We start from the raw sequence: 13,823 nt of genomic DNA on the forward strand, positions 1-13,823 counted from the left end.
GGGGCGGGCTGCAGGGCACTTCTTTGGGTCCTGCCTCGGTGGTCCCTCCTGAGTCACTAAACTTACTCTCATGTGGTCCCCTTGGCCACATGGAAGCCCTCCTGCTGCCCTTTACCCTGTCTCTGCATCGGCACTCATTTGGCACCTACTGCATGCCGGGCGTGAGTTCATCAATCTGCTCCCAGCAACCCCAGTTCAGAGACCAAAAGGAAGCTTGGAGAGGTTCATCTGCTTGCCAAAGGGCCCCAGCAAGTGCAGGTGTTTTCATTCACTGCACTGCTCTGCCTCACCTGGTGGGGGCGCTGGGGAGCAGTGCGGGGGACCCGACCTCTGACCCCCTGCAGCATTCAGTGCTGGAAGCCAGTTTTACCCAGTGGTCTCTGGGGCCTGGCTCTCCAAGGACAAACGCCCGAGGGAGGTTAACACAGAGGGTAAGGCAAAAACTATTAATTAGAGAATGTGCTTTCCTCCAATTTTATCAAATAAACATGTTACTATAATGCTCTTACTGTTGGAACAGGAGCCAGAGAGAAAACTCCACACTGGAGGCCTGGGCTGCCTTCCAATGAATCACAGGAGGAGGGCAGCCTCTGGGAAGATCTGGGGACCCTGGGAGGGTGGCCACCAGGGACTGGGGCTAAGCCCCAGTGCGCATTCTGCCCCGTCCACCCAGGACACAATGTGTTTTGGGGAGAAATGGATCCCAGACCAGGGGCAGTAGCCCTGGTAAGTCTAAGGCAGGGACTCCAACCCTGGCCCTATTAACATTTGGGGCCATTTTATTTGTTGTGGGGACTGTCCTGTGCCTTGTGGGATTCTTCGAAGCATCCCCCCCATAGGAGACAACCAAAAATGTGTCTAGACATGGCCAAAATGTCCTTAGGGGACAGATTCACCCCCCCTGTTGAGAACCACTGGTCTAAGAGGAAAGCCCACCACTGGCCAAATGAATGGGACCCACTTCTGGCCAGTGGACCATGAGGAAAGGCTGGCTTGTGAATTCTTAGAATATTCTTGTTGGTTTCATAGAGCAAAGGGGAGCAGGCTCTTAACGCTCCCACTGGATGTGGACAAGGGAGCACATTGCTGCTGTAGGTTACTGGCAGCCATCTTGTGCCCATGAGGACAAGCACACTCTTCGCCTTGGCTACTGGGAAGCTCAGAGCTCCCCTCTGCGCTGAGTGCCTCTACGCCGAGTGGCACTGTGACCTCACCTGGCTCCCCCTTACCTTTCCAGTTGCCATTTTCCCATTTGATACTTTCTTTCCCACCCTTTTATTTTCACATCATCTCTCAGTAATGAGATAAAGTATCTTTCACTTCCTGTCTGTTGTCGTTTTGCATGAGTTACCTAACTCCTCCGTCTTTGAGTTTCCACCTCTGTCAAATAGCGCCCACCTCCCAGTGAGGGTCATGTAAGTTAATAAAGGCCTGGGACACAATTAGCGCTCCATAAAATGTTGTTATTTTTATTATATAGTTTACGTGAGCCCACTTAAGTCCTTTGAAGAATACACAAACATCCCATCATCAGCACAGTGGCCCTCCAGCGTGCCCCCTCTCCAGACCTGAGCCCACCCCAGTGAGGTCTCAGGCCTGGCCAGCCTCCCCGTCCCCCTCACCGGACAGGAGGCTCCTGCATGTGCCGTGAGGGCAGCGCTCCGGCTCCGTCCGCCACGCGTGGCCCACCCACCTTGGCTGTCCAGGCCAATGTCCATGACGCCGTGCTTGACCTTCATGTGCCGGCTCAGGTTGCCCTTGAGGTTAAACTTGCTGGAGCAGTAGGGGCACTTGAAGGGCTTGCTGCCTGCGTGCAGGTGCATGTGGCCCAGCAGGTTGTACATGCGGTTGAAGGACTTCCCACACACCTGGAAGACACCACCCACGCCATCAGCCCGCCCAGCCGCCCGCCCGCCCTCCCTCCAGGACCCCGACCCCCTCCCACCTCCATGGCTGGGCTGCAGCCCCTCTCGCCCTGGACAGCGCTCATTCTGCTCTTCCCTGTGTGGCCCAGAGTCTGAGAGGCAGAGAACTGAGGGGCTGCACGGGTCACCCATTCTGTCTGGCTGTCCCGCACTCCCTGAGCCGGAGCAGTCAGGAATCCTGGCTCGGATCTGCGACAGCATTGAGTCTGGGACCTGGGCACTTTCCCTGTGGCTGTGCCAGGACGCCCCCCGACTCTCAGCAACCACAAGCTTCAGCTGCTGTGGGATCTGATGCCCCACCGCCCACTCCAACTCCCCGAAGCCCAGGCAGCTCCCCTCAACCAGGCCAACCCTGTGTACTATGCGGTGACTCGCCCACCCTGGCCAGGCCTCCCGGGGGGACCGCCCCGCCTTGGGGCCGCATACCTTGCACTTGAATGGCTTCACCGGCGAGTGTACAATCATGTGGGTCTTGAGGGTCTGCTTCTGCACGAAGGTCTTGAAGCAGATGTGGCACTGGTAGGGCCGGACGCTGGTGTGGATCAGCATGTGCCGCTTCATGTTCGCCTGCAGCGTGAACTCCCGGCCACACACCTCGCACTTGAACTCCTTCACGCCCTGCGGGAGTGGGGGTGAGCGAGGCTCAGGGCCAGAGCATCTGGGGAATGACTTCCTGGGGGTGTCCCAATCACGGACCACTAGTTTAAAACCTTGGGGAGAGTGCCAGGGCAAGGCCCCCTGCTCCAGGAAGCCCTGAAGAATTAGGCAGAGGCAGGCAGGGCCTTCTGGTTCCTACCTACATGCCTGCTATCTCCAGCTCACCAGGCAAACAGTGACACTCAGGTCTGTGTAGAATTTAGGCCCCTCAAAACTCGGAGCCCTTCACTGACCTCCCAGAGTTTTCCAACCTTCCCTGGTGCTAAGGACCAGGTGTGATTCTTGATGGAGGAACAGCTGCTCGGGCCGCTCCCTGGAGATTCCCATTCAGTGGGACTTGGGGGCTCAGCAGGTTCCTTAGGTAATTCTCGTTATTGGTGGGGTTTGGGGCACTCAGCACCAGGAGACAGAATCTGTAGTCTGGGCTCTCACTGGGCTTTGCCACACGGTCTGGAGGTGGCCCCAGAGCAGGGCAGGGTGCTGTGGGCACAGACTGTCTGGGGAGAAATGTTAGGGCAAAACTCGGGAGCTGAACTCCTTGCAAGAACCCCAGCCAGTCAGCAGAGTCCCAGCGGAGCCAGTCTGCAGAGTCCCAGAGGGACACACACATTTCTGTGGTTGCAGCTGCCATCCCTGTCGCTGGTACAAAGTGTTGGGTCATATGGACCGGTTCCAGGTTCCAGTGTCTATTTCTCTTGGCAGGTGGGGGTGTGTCTCGGGCCTCCCAGGCTCGCTGGAGGCGCAAAGACACATGTGACCGCCAGGGGGCCCTGCCCTTTGGGAGCACACCCAGCAAGTGCCTGGCATATTGTACAAATTTAGGCTGACGAGAGGAATGTTTCCAATCGGATTACCCTTTGATTTTTGCCTTTCAGCTTTTCTTCACTGCATTATGTATCTTTTAACACTTTGCAGACAGGTGGGGAGTTTCAGCAGAGGAGAAAGATGTCAAATAAATAGCCTGCGAACTTAGCACTCTTCACTCACACTCCCCACAGACACAATCAGCGTCTGGTTTGTGCTTCAGACACGTTCTGGGGTTGGGACTGAGCCCAGATTCTGCTGCAGAATCCTTCTTAACACGATGCTCTTGGCAGCTACACCAACCGAGCACAGGAGCACCTGGCCCAAGCCTACACACCATGTCTGCTCTAGCGGAAAACGTCCCAGCACCGGGGCGGGCTCGGTCCTTGGCCCGGCACGCTATTGCTCTCCCATCACCGTGCATCACTGTGCAGTCCACAGTGAGAGGCAAGGACACCGGTTTGCCCTGGGGTGTCTCTAAGGCCACCCCTGCAAAGAGAGGAAGTTGTCTGCACCGTGCTTCAAGGTGTGCAGCTGGCTGGGTTTGGGGTGGAAACCAGGGTGCTGGCTGGGTGCCAGAGTGGGCTGTGGGACCTGAGAGGCCTCCTTCCACCTGCCTGGTCATCAGGGCCTCTTGGAGAAGGTGACGCCGGCTGAGAGGTGGGGTGGCCACCGGCCTGGAGGGGGGGGAGGGAGGGGGCAGAGGGGTGGGGGAAAGATCAAGGTTGAGAACAGTATGGCCCCACCTTCCCTCTCCACAAACCACTTCGAAACCCAGCTATACTCTTCCACAACTAATATTCTTCCTGACTATATTCTCTTTTACATGAAATATATTTAGGTTTTTCCTAAAGGGAGGTCGCAGGTTTTGACATCCTTTTGTTATGAGGGGCAAAGGAATCCATCTGTAGGTACGTCCCTCCCATCCATCTATAAAGCAGGAGAGCAGGCAAACGGTTTCTCAAACGTTTCAGCAATAAATAAATAAGTAAGTAAGTAAGTAAGGTTCGATTATTTAAGACAACTAATCTCAATGGTATATTTTTCATAAATGTCACTAAAAAATAGGAACTGTTCACCTGTGAGCCATGTCTAGGGTGCCCTAAATGATCTCACCCAGCTCTTTGGGAAGCGCGGGTTGAAGGACAGGAGGGGGCGGAGCCCGGGCTGTGGCGGAGAGCTCGGTGGGAGGCTCAGGGGAGCGCAGGCGCACAGGGGCGCACGCGCCGCAGCCCTACCTTGTGGGTGAGCGAGTGCTGCTTGAGGTGGTGGATCTGGCTGAACTCCATGCCGCACTCGGTGCACACGAAGGGCCGCACGTTCTGGTGCTTGAGCATGTGGTTCTGCAGCTGGCTGCGGTAGTGGAAGGACTTGTCGCACTCGAGGCACTGGTAGAGGGTGGGGCCCTGGTGGGAGGCCAGGTGGCGCTTGAGCTGGGTCAGGGTGGAGAAGTCCAGGCCGCACTCGACGCAGACGTGGCAGCGGCCGCTCTCATGCTTCACCTCGTGGGCCTTGAGCTCGCTGGGGTAGGCGAAGCCGCGGCCGCAGAAGTGGCAGCTGTAGGGCTTGACCTCCGAGTGCAGCAGCATGTGGCGCTTGAGGTGGCTGGTCTGCGTGAAGGCCTTGTGGCACACCTGGCACTTGTGGGGCCGGGTGCCCTGGTGCGTCAGCAGGTGCGTCTGCAGGTGGCTGGGCTGCTTGAAGAGCTTGCTGCAGTGCGGGCAGGAGTGCGGCTTGATGCCGTTGTGGCCCAGGATGTGCGTCACCAGGTTGTACTTGGACGTGTAGGACTTCTCGCACATGCGGCACTGCCAGCGTTTCTGGCGGTCGCCTGCCTCCACCAGGTAGGAGTCGTCGATCTGCACGTTGATGTCCAGCCGGTCCAGCTGCGCCTTCTTGTGGCGCTCCACCGTGGAGCCCGCCGCGTCCGCCTCGAACTCGCCTGCCTCCTGCCACACGAAGCCCTGCTCCGGCTTCACGGGCTCGGGGGACTCCATGGTGGGGGCCTCAGGGTCGCTCAGGGGCACCAGTGGGGGCGGCTCGAAACCACACTCCGTCGGCAAGGCCTCGGGCCCCGGCAGCGCCATGCCGGGCTCCGGGAAGCCGTCCCGGGCCGGGTCGGAGAAATGGGGGTCGTAAGGGGCCACATCCAGCTCTGGCCGCGGGGCTCGGGGCAGGGGCCGCAGCGTCCGGGGCTTGCGGCTGAAGGCGCTGAGGTCGATCATTTTGACGGCGCTGCTCTGCACCAGCGACTCGCAGCCGCCACCCGCCACCTCCACCGGCGCCTCCACAGGGCCTGCGTCCTTGTCGTCACCGGGCACGGACACCTCGTAGACCTCCTGTTCCTCCTCCTCCTCCACCTTCTCAAACTTGACCTTGGGCACCAGCCGCACGGGCGGCCGCGTCTTCCGCCGGGTGTGCTTCTCGAAGGCCGCCTCCACCTCCAGCACCTCCTCCTCCGCCGGCTCCCCCAGGGCTCGCCCGTTGCAGGCCAGCTGGTAGACGTCGGGGCCCGGGGGCCCCGGCTCCCCCATCGAAGCCGCGGACAGCTCGGGCCCCAGGTCCGGGTAGAAGGCTTCGGCGCTTATGGTGGCTCCGAAGAGCTCATTTTCCGAGACCAGGCCCAGCACGGCAGCCTGAGCCAAGGACAGCACCACCACAGCGTCCGTCTGTGTCCCTGAGTCCATGAAGCCCTCCATCCCTGGGCGGCTGGCTAGGAGGGCATCGCTGCAGGGGAGGGGAAAAGGGTACATTAGTGCTGCTGGCTTGCTGCTGCACGGACAGACACGTAGTCAGCAAGGGATGGGCTAATCTGAGGTGTATGGGTACCCCAAATCACCCCTGCCTTGGGCGCAGGGCACACATAATCACAGGGAGCAGTGACCACCATTCCAGCCCCTGGAGTCTCTGCCCATCGCCTGATCTCCCTGCGGGTGTCCTGGGCCAGCCCGCCTCACTCCCTCCCCCGACAGCTGGCCTCGGTCTCCCCATCTGTAAAACAGGGAGGTGGAGCGGTTCTCAAAGCATGCCCAGCACACCCTCCTGATTAAACAAAAAAAAAATCACAAGAAGGAAGGACTCGTCTATTTTTAAAAGCTGAGTTTAGAAAACCCATCTGCTCCCAGGTATATGCAGTACACCTCATTCCATCACGCTCCTCGGCCCCACCGGCTTTGTTGCCAAGGTGATTGATTTTGCCTGGGCCTTGAGACCACAGCGAGGTGTCACACAACCATCACCACGTGCGACGTCCTGTCCATACGAATGAGGAGGGGCTTCCGTGTGGCAAAGAATGCATATGGGGCAAAAACAAGGAGACGCACAAATGTGACCAAGGCCAACCTCACACAGTGGCTCTCACCCGGTCACCCCGACGCCAAGTGACCGGCCCCCCCCCCCCCCCCCCGGTCGTAGTTCTCAACTGGCTAAATGTTACACACTTAAATGTCCAGACGTATACTGGTGAAAGATAAAGTTTTGTTTTCTTGACTTGCGGACTGGGATTCCATGCGAGATCTGGTTTGAAAGCAGGGCTCAGCAAAGGCGAGCCTGTTTGAGGCAACTGTCTGAAGGGGGCGCGGGCCTCCAGCTTCTCAGCCTCCCTCCTTCTGCAACCTAAAAGGGCCTTTAAAAAACGAATGTAGCGCGGGCCTGTGAACCAGACAATCACGGTTCGATTCCCAGTCAGGGCACATTCCTGGGTTGCAGGCCAGTTCCCTGCAGGGGCCAGTTCCCAGCAGGGGATGCACAAGAAGCAACCATACATTGATATTTCTCTTCCTCTCTCCTTCCCTTCCCCTCTAAAGATAAATGAATAAAATGTTTTTTAAAAAGTTAAAAAAAAAAACGAATGTGCCCACCTGTCCAGGCCCAGACCCCGAGCGCATGGGCGTCCTCTAGGGTCTCCCACTCTTCTCACCCGTTTCCAACCCCGCTGAGCTCCTGGCTCCTCCCACCAGCAGCCTCCCAGGCTGCTCTCGAATTCCACCTGTTCCCGGGGCTCCGCGGCACGGCTTGCCGGCGCCGGCCCTCTGCCGGCCTCCAGTGCCCGGATGTGGGAGGGCCTCCTGCATGGCCTGAGCTGGAGACTCACAATCAAAGCCCCCACTCCCAGCGCAGGGCTGGGCGCATGGGAGGCGCGCCATAGGAAGGCGGACATTCCTGGGGTGGCTCCTGCCGGCCTCGCCCGCTCCTCCCAATGGGGCCACAGTTGGTGCCCGGCCCAGCGGCAGCCCTTCGTCAGGAAACAGGCCCTGGCCTGGCGTCTCCCCTCCAACCCCCCGCAGGCCAGCGGAGCCTCCCCTTCCTGCAGCCGGCTAAAAATAAAATCCCCCAGACAGGAATTTAGCCTCCTTGACACGAACTCTAAAGACTTAACTATTAAGCCTAAAGCAGGGTTCTCGTGGAAGGGGTCAGATGGAGGGGACCTTTGACTCCGGGCTCTGGCCCATCTGGGACAGGCTGGAGTGGCCCACCCCCAGCCCCATGAGGAAGTCAGGGCCTCTGAGCCTCAAGTCCCAGCTGTCACGTGCAAATGACTCAGCACTGTTATTTCAAAGTCACTTTGCTGCCTGTCTTGCCACCTAAAAGTGGGGATGAAACTCTGGGTTGGGCCCTGTGCTCGGAGGTGCAGGCGGTGAGGCGGGGGCTCTGTCCTTAGGGAGCTCGCAGGGGTGACGCTGTGCCTGCCACAGCCACTCTGTGGGCTGGGCCACATCGACTGGTCTCACGCAGCGCCCAGCAGCGCCCCGGGCCGCCTTCGTGTCCCCTGTGGGTTTGAGCAGACAAGCTCAGCATTTTTTCCAGACTTCCCCAGGGGCAAGGCCAGTGGGCAGGCAGAGGGGAGGAACTGACCCTCAACAGCAGATTCTAGGCTGGGGACTTGGCCCTGAGTTGTGAGTCCAGTCCGCACTCAGCCCTTTTTGTAGCCCAAGCAGATCCCCCCCACATCGAGTCTCAGTTTCCTCATCTCTGCGGACCGAGGTCCCTGTTCTGTCTGTACGGACCGAAGTTTCTATTCCCTCTCTATGAAATGCCTGACTCAAGGGGGCAGTGAAATGAGGTCCGTGTGAATGTCAGTCCCCTTCCCTGTCCCTTCTTCCTGGACCCTAGTCCTTGGCACCACCTCTAGGGAATGGAGGCAAAGACAACCATTACTCTACTGGCAGACAAGCTGGGGACAAAGTGGGCCAGCACCTGCCTGTGGGGGCCGGAACCTGTGTCCCCTCCAGGGAGAGTCATCATGTGACTTACTGTCCGTCCTTGTTAGGAGGGACCGTCTAGAGTGAAAGGGCTGTTCCTACCGATGACACCAGGACCCCTGGCACAAGCCAAGCCTGCCCCTCCCAACCAGGTGTCCCCTTCCTATGGCGACAGGCAGGTGGCAGTGGCTTTGGGGCTGTGCCCAGGGCCTTGCTCTTAAGGGATTCGTGCCCAAGTGTTGGGGGTGGGGGAGAGGACACAGAGCTGCCAACTGTCGGCCACAAAGACGGGTGGCAGAGCCAGGTATCTATCACTGAGCGCCACGCTAAGTGCGCCATTTCATCACGAAACAACCCCACGAGGTGGGAATGTGTGGACCCTATGTCACAGCCCAGGGACGGGGACCGATTAATGTGCTCCACAGGGCCCACGCAGAGGGGGCTCCGCTGCCCGGCTCCATCGCCTGTGCACCCTGGAATGGCACACCTCGGCCCTGGGCCCAGTCTCGGCTCCCAGTGACCACCCTGCATCCATGCTGCCCTGCGTGCAGGGGGCAGCCGGGCGGGGGCGCGCGCGCGTGCACATGCTCATGTGCTTGCGCGTGCGCACAGCGAGGGCGCTGCTTGCTGAGACAGAGGCCGCGAGAAGGCAGGCAGAGGGCCTCTTATTTGCCTGCATTCCGCATGCGCGTTCTCTCAGTCACACGTGGAAGTGACTAGTGGGAAGCTGGGGGCTCTGCAGCCCGATATCACGCGTCCTCTTTCTGCTGGGCCACTTTTCTGGTCCCCCACACACCCCTCGTCGGGGTCCTTCTCACAGGCTACAGCACCCCCCTATTTAAGGCCATGGAGAGTCTTCCAGGTTCTCACCCGCTGTGTGACAGGCCGGGCTCTGTCCTCCGCCTGGGGCTACCCTTGCGACACTGTCCTCAGGACACGGCCTCTCCTGGCCATTGGTGCTGTGGGCTCAGAACAAAAGCTCTGAGTGTCCAGGGCAAGGGGAGCCCAGACTGGCCCTTGGCTGTGAGGGGAGGGGTGTCATCGGGTGCAGCTTGGTCTCCTAGTGGGGCACCCACCATCCCCTGGGCACAGAGAAAGGAAATGGCAAAGGCAGGGAAACAGAGGAAACGGAATAGGCGCCTGATTATAGTTTAAAGACGTGCACTAGGAATGGGGGAAGGGAGGCCACAGCAGAGGGAGAGGGAGGGAGGGAGGGAGGAAGAGAGAAAGAGGCTGTGGAGGCCAAGAAACAAAAGCACCGGCAGGGGGAGGGTAAGGAGAGAGCGGAGAGGGAGGAAAGGCCATGTGGTGTGACCCGCAGCCCAGAGCTGCCCCGTTTCTCAGGGCTCAGCATGGCCCCCTTCCCCTTCCAGCAGGGCCCGAGATCCCCGCCAGCCCCTGGGGAGGGGCCAGAGGCACGGTCAGGGCTGAGGCCCAGCAGAGAGCCTCCCCCACCCAGGCAGGGCCCAGAGCTCCCGCAGCTCTTTCCTCTCCTGCTGTAAACACTGACACGCGCTTGTCAAACGAATCCATGACTGGCTGTGGGGCCCTGGACGGGGTGCTTGGCCCATCAGGGTTTCCACAGGTGACCAGCCCTCCTCTCACTGAAACCCCTGCAGGCACCCCTGGCTGTGACAGCAGGTGCGGGCCTGGGACCTGTGGGGGGGCGGGGTCCCCAGAATGTGAACAGTGGGTTAGAGTGCGGTGGACTGCACACTCCGGCCCTGGCTGGCCTTGGGGCCAACGGGACAGGAACCATTTTGAAGGCAGAACCAGCAGGTTCTGCCTATTCTTCGACTGACTCCCACCACCCGCTGGAGACATGGGAAATCTCGGGGCCGCTGCCAACCCAGCCCTGGGGTGTCACCAGGCACACTGTCATGGATGTCCTTTTAGACTGCCTTGGAGGGGCCCAGCAGGCATCGGGCTGCTGCGGGGAAGGCAGGGTGGCCCCTGGGCCCCTCATCTCGGCTTTGACTCCACCGGCGACCCAGAGGGTGCGATGACCATTCCTGCCACCGGATCACTGATTCAACACGCATTTACTGGGTGCCCGCTGGGTGCCCGGGTGCTGGTCTTGGTCGTGGGGACACAGCGGGGACCAAAATAAAGTTCCCATCCTGAGGGAGCGGCCCAGAGTGGGCTCAAGCAACAGTGGAGGTGCCGGGACCTTTGGGCGGCAGGAGTTGCGAGTGGGGTCGGTGGCTGGGGCCTGGGGGAGGTAGGTCAGGGCCCCACAGGGCTGACAGCAGAGGGGCCCATTCCTCCGCCTGTCACTCAAGACCTGTGGGACCTGGCTCCTGCTTCCTTTTCTGCCCTGGCACCAGCTGTCCTGCTGGTGTGCGTGTGTGTGTCTGGGGGGGTCTCTGGGCCCTTAGTCCCCCCGAGCCTCAGGCTCCCAGAGAAGGTGAATCTGGAGTGGAAGGGGCAGGAACCTAGGCCCAGCAAGGGGAAAGGAGGTCCCAGGTGTGGACATGTCTGTAAAATCACTCGTGGGACTCCCAGGTGCGGCCAAATGGTCCTACCCTCCTTGTCCCCTCAGCACAGACATAAAGGCAAGCTCTGCTCACATTCCCAGACAGGAAGAGGAAGCGAAAGCAAAAGTCAGAGGCTTGTGCAAACCTCAGTCTCACTTCTGCAGTGGAAGGGGCCGGGCGGGGTGGGGGGGTGCCCCGGGGGAGGGTGTGAGTCTCTTCTTCAGAGGACTCTCTGCCTCAGCTTCCCCTTTTCTCTGTGGACAGACCTGCTGAGCCACCCGTGTGCCACCCTCCCACACACCACACGGGGGCCTGAGGTTCCTCGTGCCCCAGGGAAAGGAAGAGACAGGGCCAGGGCCACACAGCGAGAGGGCAAAGCAAGGACTGAGAATGCCCACTCTCAGCCGCATGTCCAGCAGGGTGAAGTTCCCCCAACTAAGCTCCACCTGACCCCTCATTAAGTCTCCTGCTCCTCTGTACGCCCCATGGCTGTTTCCTGCTTCAGGGCCTTTGCACAGGCTGATCCCTCTGCCAGGACTGCCCTTCCCTGCAACGGGTGGGTATCCTCACGCCGGAGGATCGGGTGCAGCTCCTGGGGCAGGGCGGGAGCGTCCTCCACAGCCTGGGAAGGTCAGGTTAAAATCGTGTGGGACTTGGCCAGGCTGTGGTGCCCAGCGGGGTTGGTCAAACACTCACCTAGATGTTGCCCCGAGCTACTGTGTAGCTGTAATTACCTCTTGCCACCAGCCGACTTCAAAGAACAAAGGCCACCCTTCCTAACTCAGACAGGTCTCCCAAGCAGTTGGCGCTTTAAGAGAACAACTGAAATCTCCCAGATAAGAAGGAATTCTGCCTCAAGACTGCATCCCAGAAATCCCGCCTGAGTTTCTGGCCTGCCCTGCTGATTTCGGACTTGCCAGCCCCCACAATCATGGCGGCCAATTCCTTAAAATAAATCTCTCTCTTTCTCTCTCTGTATATATAAATCCTACTGTTTCCATTTCTCTGGAGAACTCTGGTCCAGTCCCACTGATTCACGACTGTATCTGTTTCCGGGTCAGAGGTCAGCAGAGTGGGCCCTACAAGAAGGAAAGGGGAAAGAAAGCGACGCACGCACTGAGGCCTAGGATGGATGGATGGGTGGATGGATGGATGAGATGTGGGGGAAATCCTTGCCTGAGCCTTCTGCAGATGTGCTCGCCCCGCCTCAGACATGCCTCCGCCTCCAGGCTGCACAGAGGCCCCAGGGCTCGGCCTAGGCGCCCACCCAACAGCCCCTGAACGTGTTTTCCCTGAGCTTTGGGTCCAGTGCCTGTGCCCAGGGGCAGTTTCAGGCAGGCTCCGTCCCACAGGCCAAAAAGCACCCCTGTCTCCCACCCAGGTTCAGTACGCTGGACCCAACTTGATCCAACAGGGGAAAAACCAATGCAACCTGGGCCCCCAAGGTCGCGGGACAGAGACAAGAACCACAGTGAAGGAGCACCAGGCGCCTCCATCGGGCTGGACCTCGGTCAGGTCAGGTGCCGTGATGAGGCTTCCAGGCGGCCCTCTGGGGTGGGGAGCCCTGCTTGCATTTCCCAGGAGTGGCAACTGAGGCTGGGGGAGAGGCAGCGCCTGCAGGCCCGCCCAGGCCCCCGAGCCAGCTCCCTCCACCCTGCCAGGTCCAGGCATGGATGAGCTTTCCGGGTTGTGTCTTCCTCCCCTGCCGACCTCGGTTTCCCCACAGTGGGGCCTGGTTCAGCCCTGGGAGCCAGCCCTGCATGGCTTCCCTCCCTGTTCCGTCAAGCTGGTCTCCAGCCCCTTGCGTGCGTGCGTGCGTGCGTGCGTGCGTGCAGCGCCCTCAGCCTTCTCCATCCAGCCTCCCTCTCCCTCCATTCCTCCCCTCCTTCTGTTTCCGTGGCAACCCCATCCTCCGCTCTGCCGCTCGCTTGGTCCTGCGTTCCCATCTTTCCCCTCTTTCATCTCTCCCCTCCTCGCAGTGCACGGTCCCAGGGCCCCTCTGTCCTTTGCTTCTGGGCTCTCGCTCCCTTTTACTCTCCTTTCATCTCCTTCAATGTTCTCTTGTCATCTCAGGGCGACATTTATTTATCTCTCGCTTAAAAAAAATGGAAGGAAGGAGGGAAAACACACACACACACACACACACACACACACACACACACACAAAACGCCATTTCATCAGCCGGGTCTCTCTAGCTCAGTCCCAGCCTTCTTTCTCTCGGGTCATCTCCAAGGGTCAAGCTAGAAATCCCGGAATGAACCCCCTGCCTGCCACCGTGCGGGCTCTCGACTGATCTCACCTACAACCGGCAGAGAGAAGCTACAGGGCACCCCAGGGGGCAGTGGCACCCTAGGGGGCTTGGCTCCCTTCCCTGAGCCTGGGCTGAGGACCCGCGCTGCAGGCCCCTCAGGATGAAGCCAGAGCAAAACCTAGATGGTGGAAGCGAGGCCCAGCCTTACCCCTCAGTGCTGCTGTGGCAGGAACTCGCTGCAGTCCAGGGAAACCCACCCACCCGCAGCCCCTGCCGCCCCACCTGCCCGGTGGGGGTGAAACACAGGCTTCAGCCCGTGGCAGACAGCTCGCGGCTGCCCAAGTTCCCCCGCTCCTCTCGCTCCAAACAGGACTGTGAGATCCGCCTGTTCTTCAAAAGTCACTCTTTGCCATGACCCTAAACTGCCTCGGAGAAAAGGAAGCACCCTCGAGTGGGGTCCCCTCCCTGGAAGTCCTGGCTCCCCGCCCCCACACACCGCATGAGGCC

The 13,823-nt window shown here is 59.8% G+C and overlaps 1 protein-coding gene across 6 annotated transcripts in view; it reads right to left on the reverse strand.

Moving 5' to 3' along the window:
• ZNF710 (zinc finger protein 710) overlaps positions 1-13,823 on the reverse strand; it is a 49,082-nt gene that overhangs the window by 2,701 nt on the left and 32,558 nt on the right. For 4 of the 6 annotated variants that reach the window (XM_037053611.1, XM_037053609.1, XM_037053610.1 and 1 more), the window contains 3 exons: positions 4,625-6,113; positions 2,352-2,543; positions 1,694-1,868 (listed from right to left, as the gene is read on the reverse strand). In XM_037053611.1, the coding sequence (XP_036909506.1) occupies positions 1,694-1,868; positions 2,352-2,543; positions 4,625-6,085 (1,828 nt within the window). In that variant the 5' untranslated portion in view covers positions 6,086-6,113. Of the gene's footprint in view, positions 1-1,622; positions 1,869-2,351; positions 2,544-4,624; positions 6,114-9,457; positions 9,889-13,823 lie in introns of those variants that run through there. The other 2 variants (XM_037053613.1, XM_037053614.1) reach the window with 2 other exon arrangements.

This window comes from Sturnira hondurensis, unplaced genomic scaffold, assembly GCF_014824575.4.
Source record: "Sturnira hondurensis isolate 20B ecotype Veracruz unplaced genomic scaffold, ASM1482457v3 Scaffold0007865, whole genome shotgun sequence".
NCBI classification, from domain to species: domain Eukaryota; kingdom Metazoa; phylum Chordata; class Mammalia; order Chiroptera; family Phyllostomidae; genus Sturnira; species Sturnira hondurensis.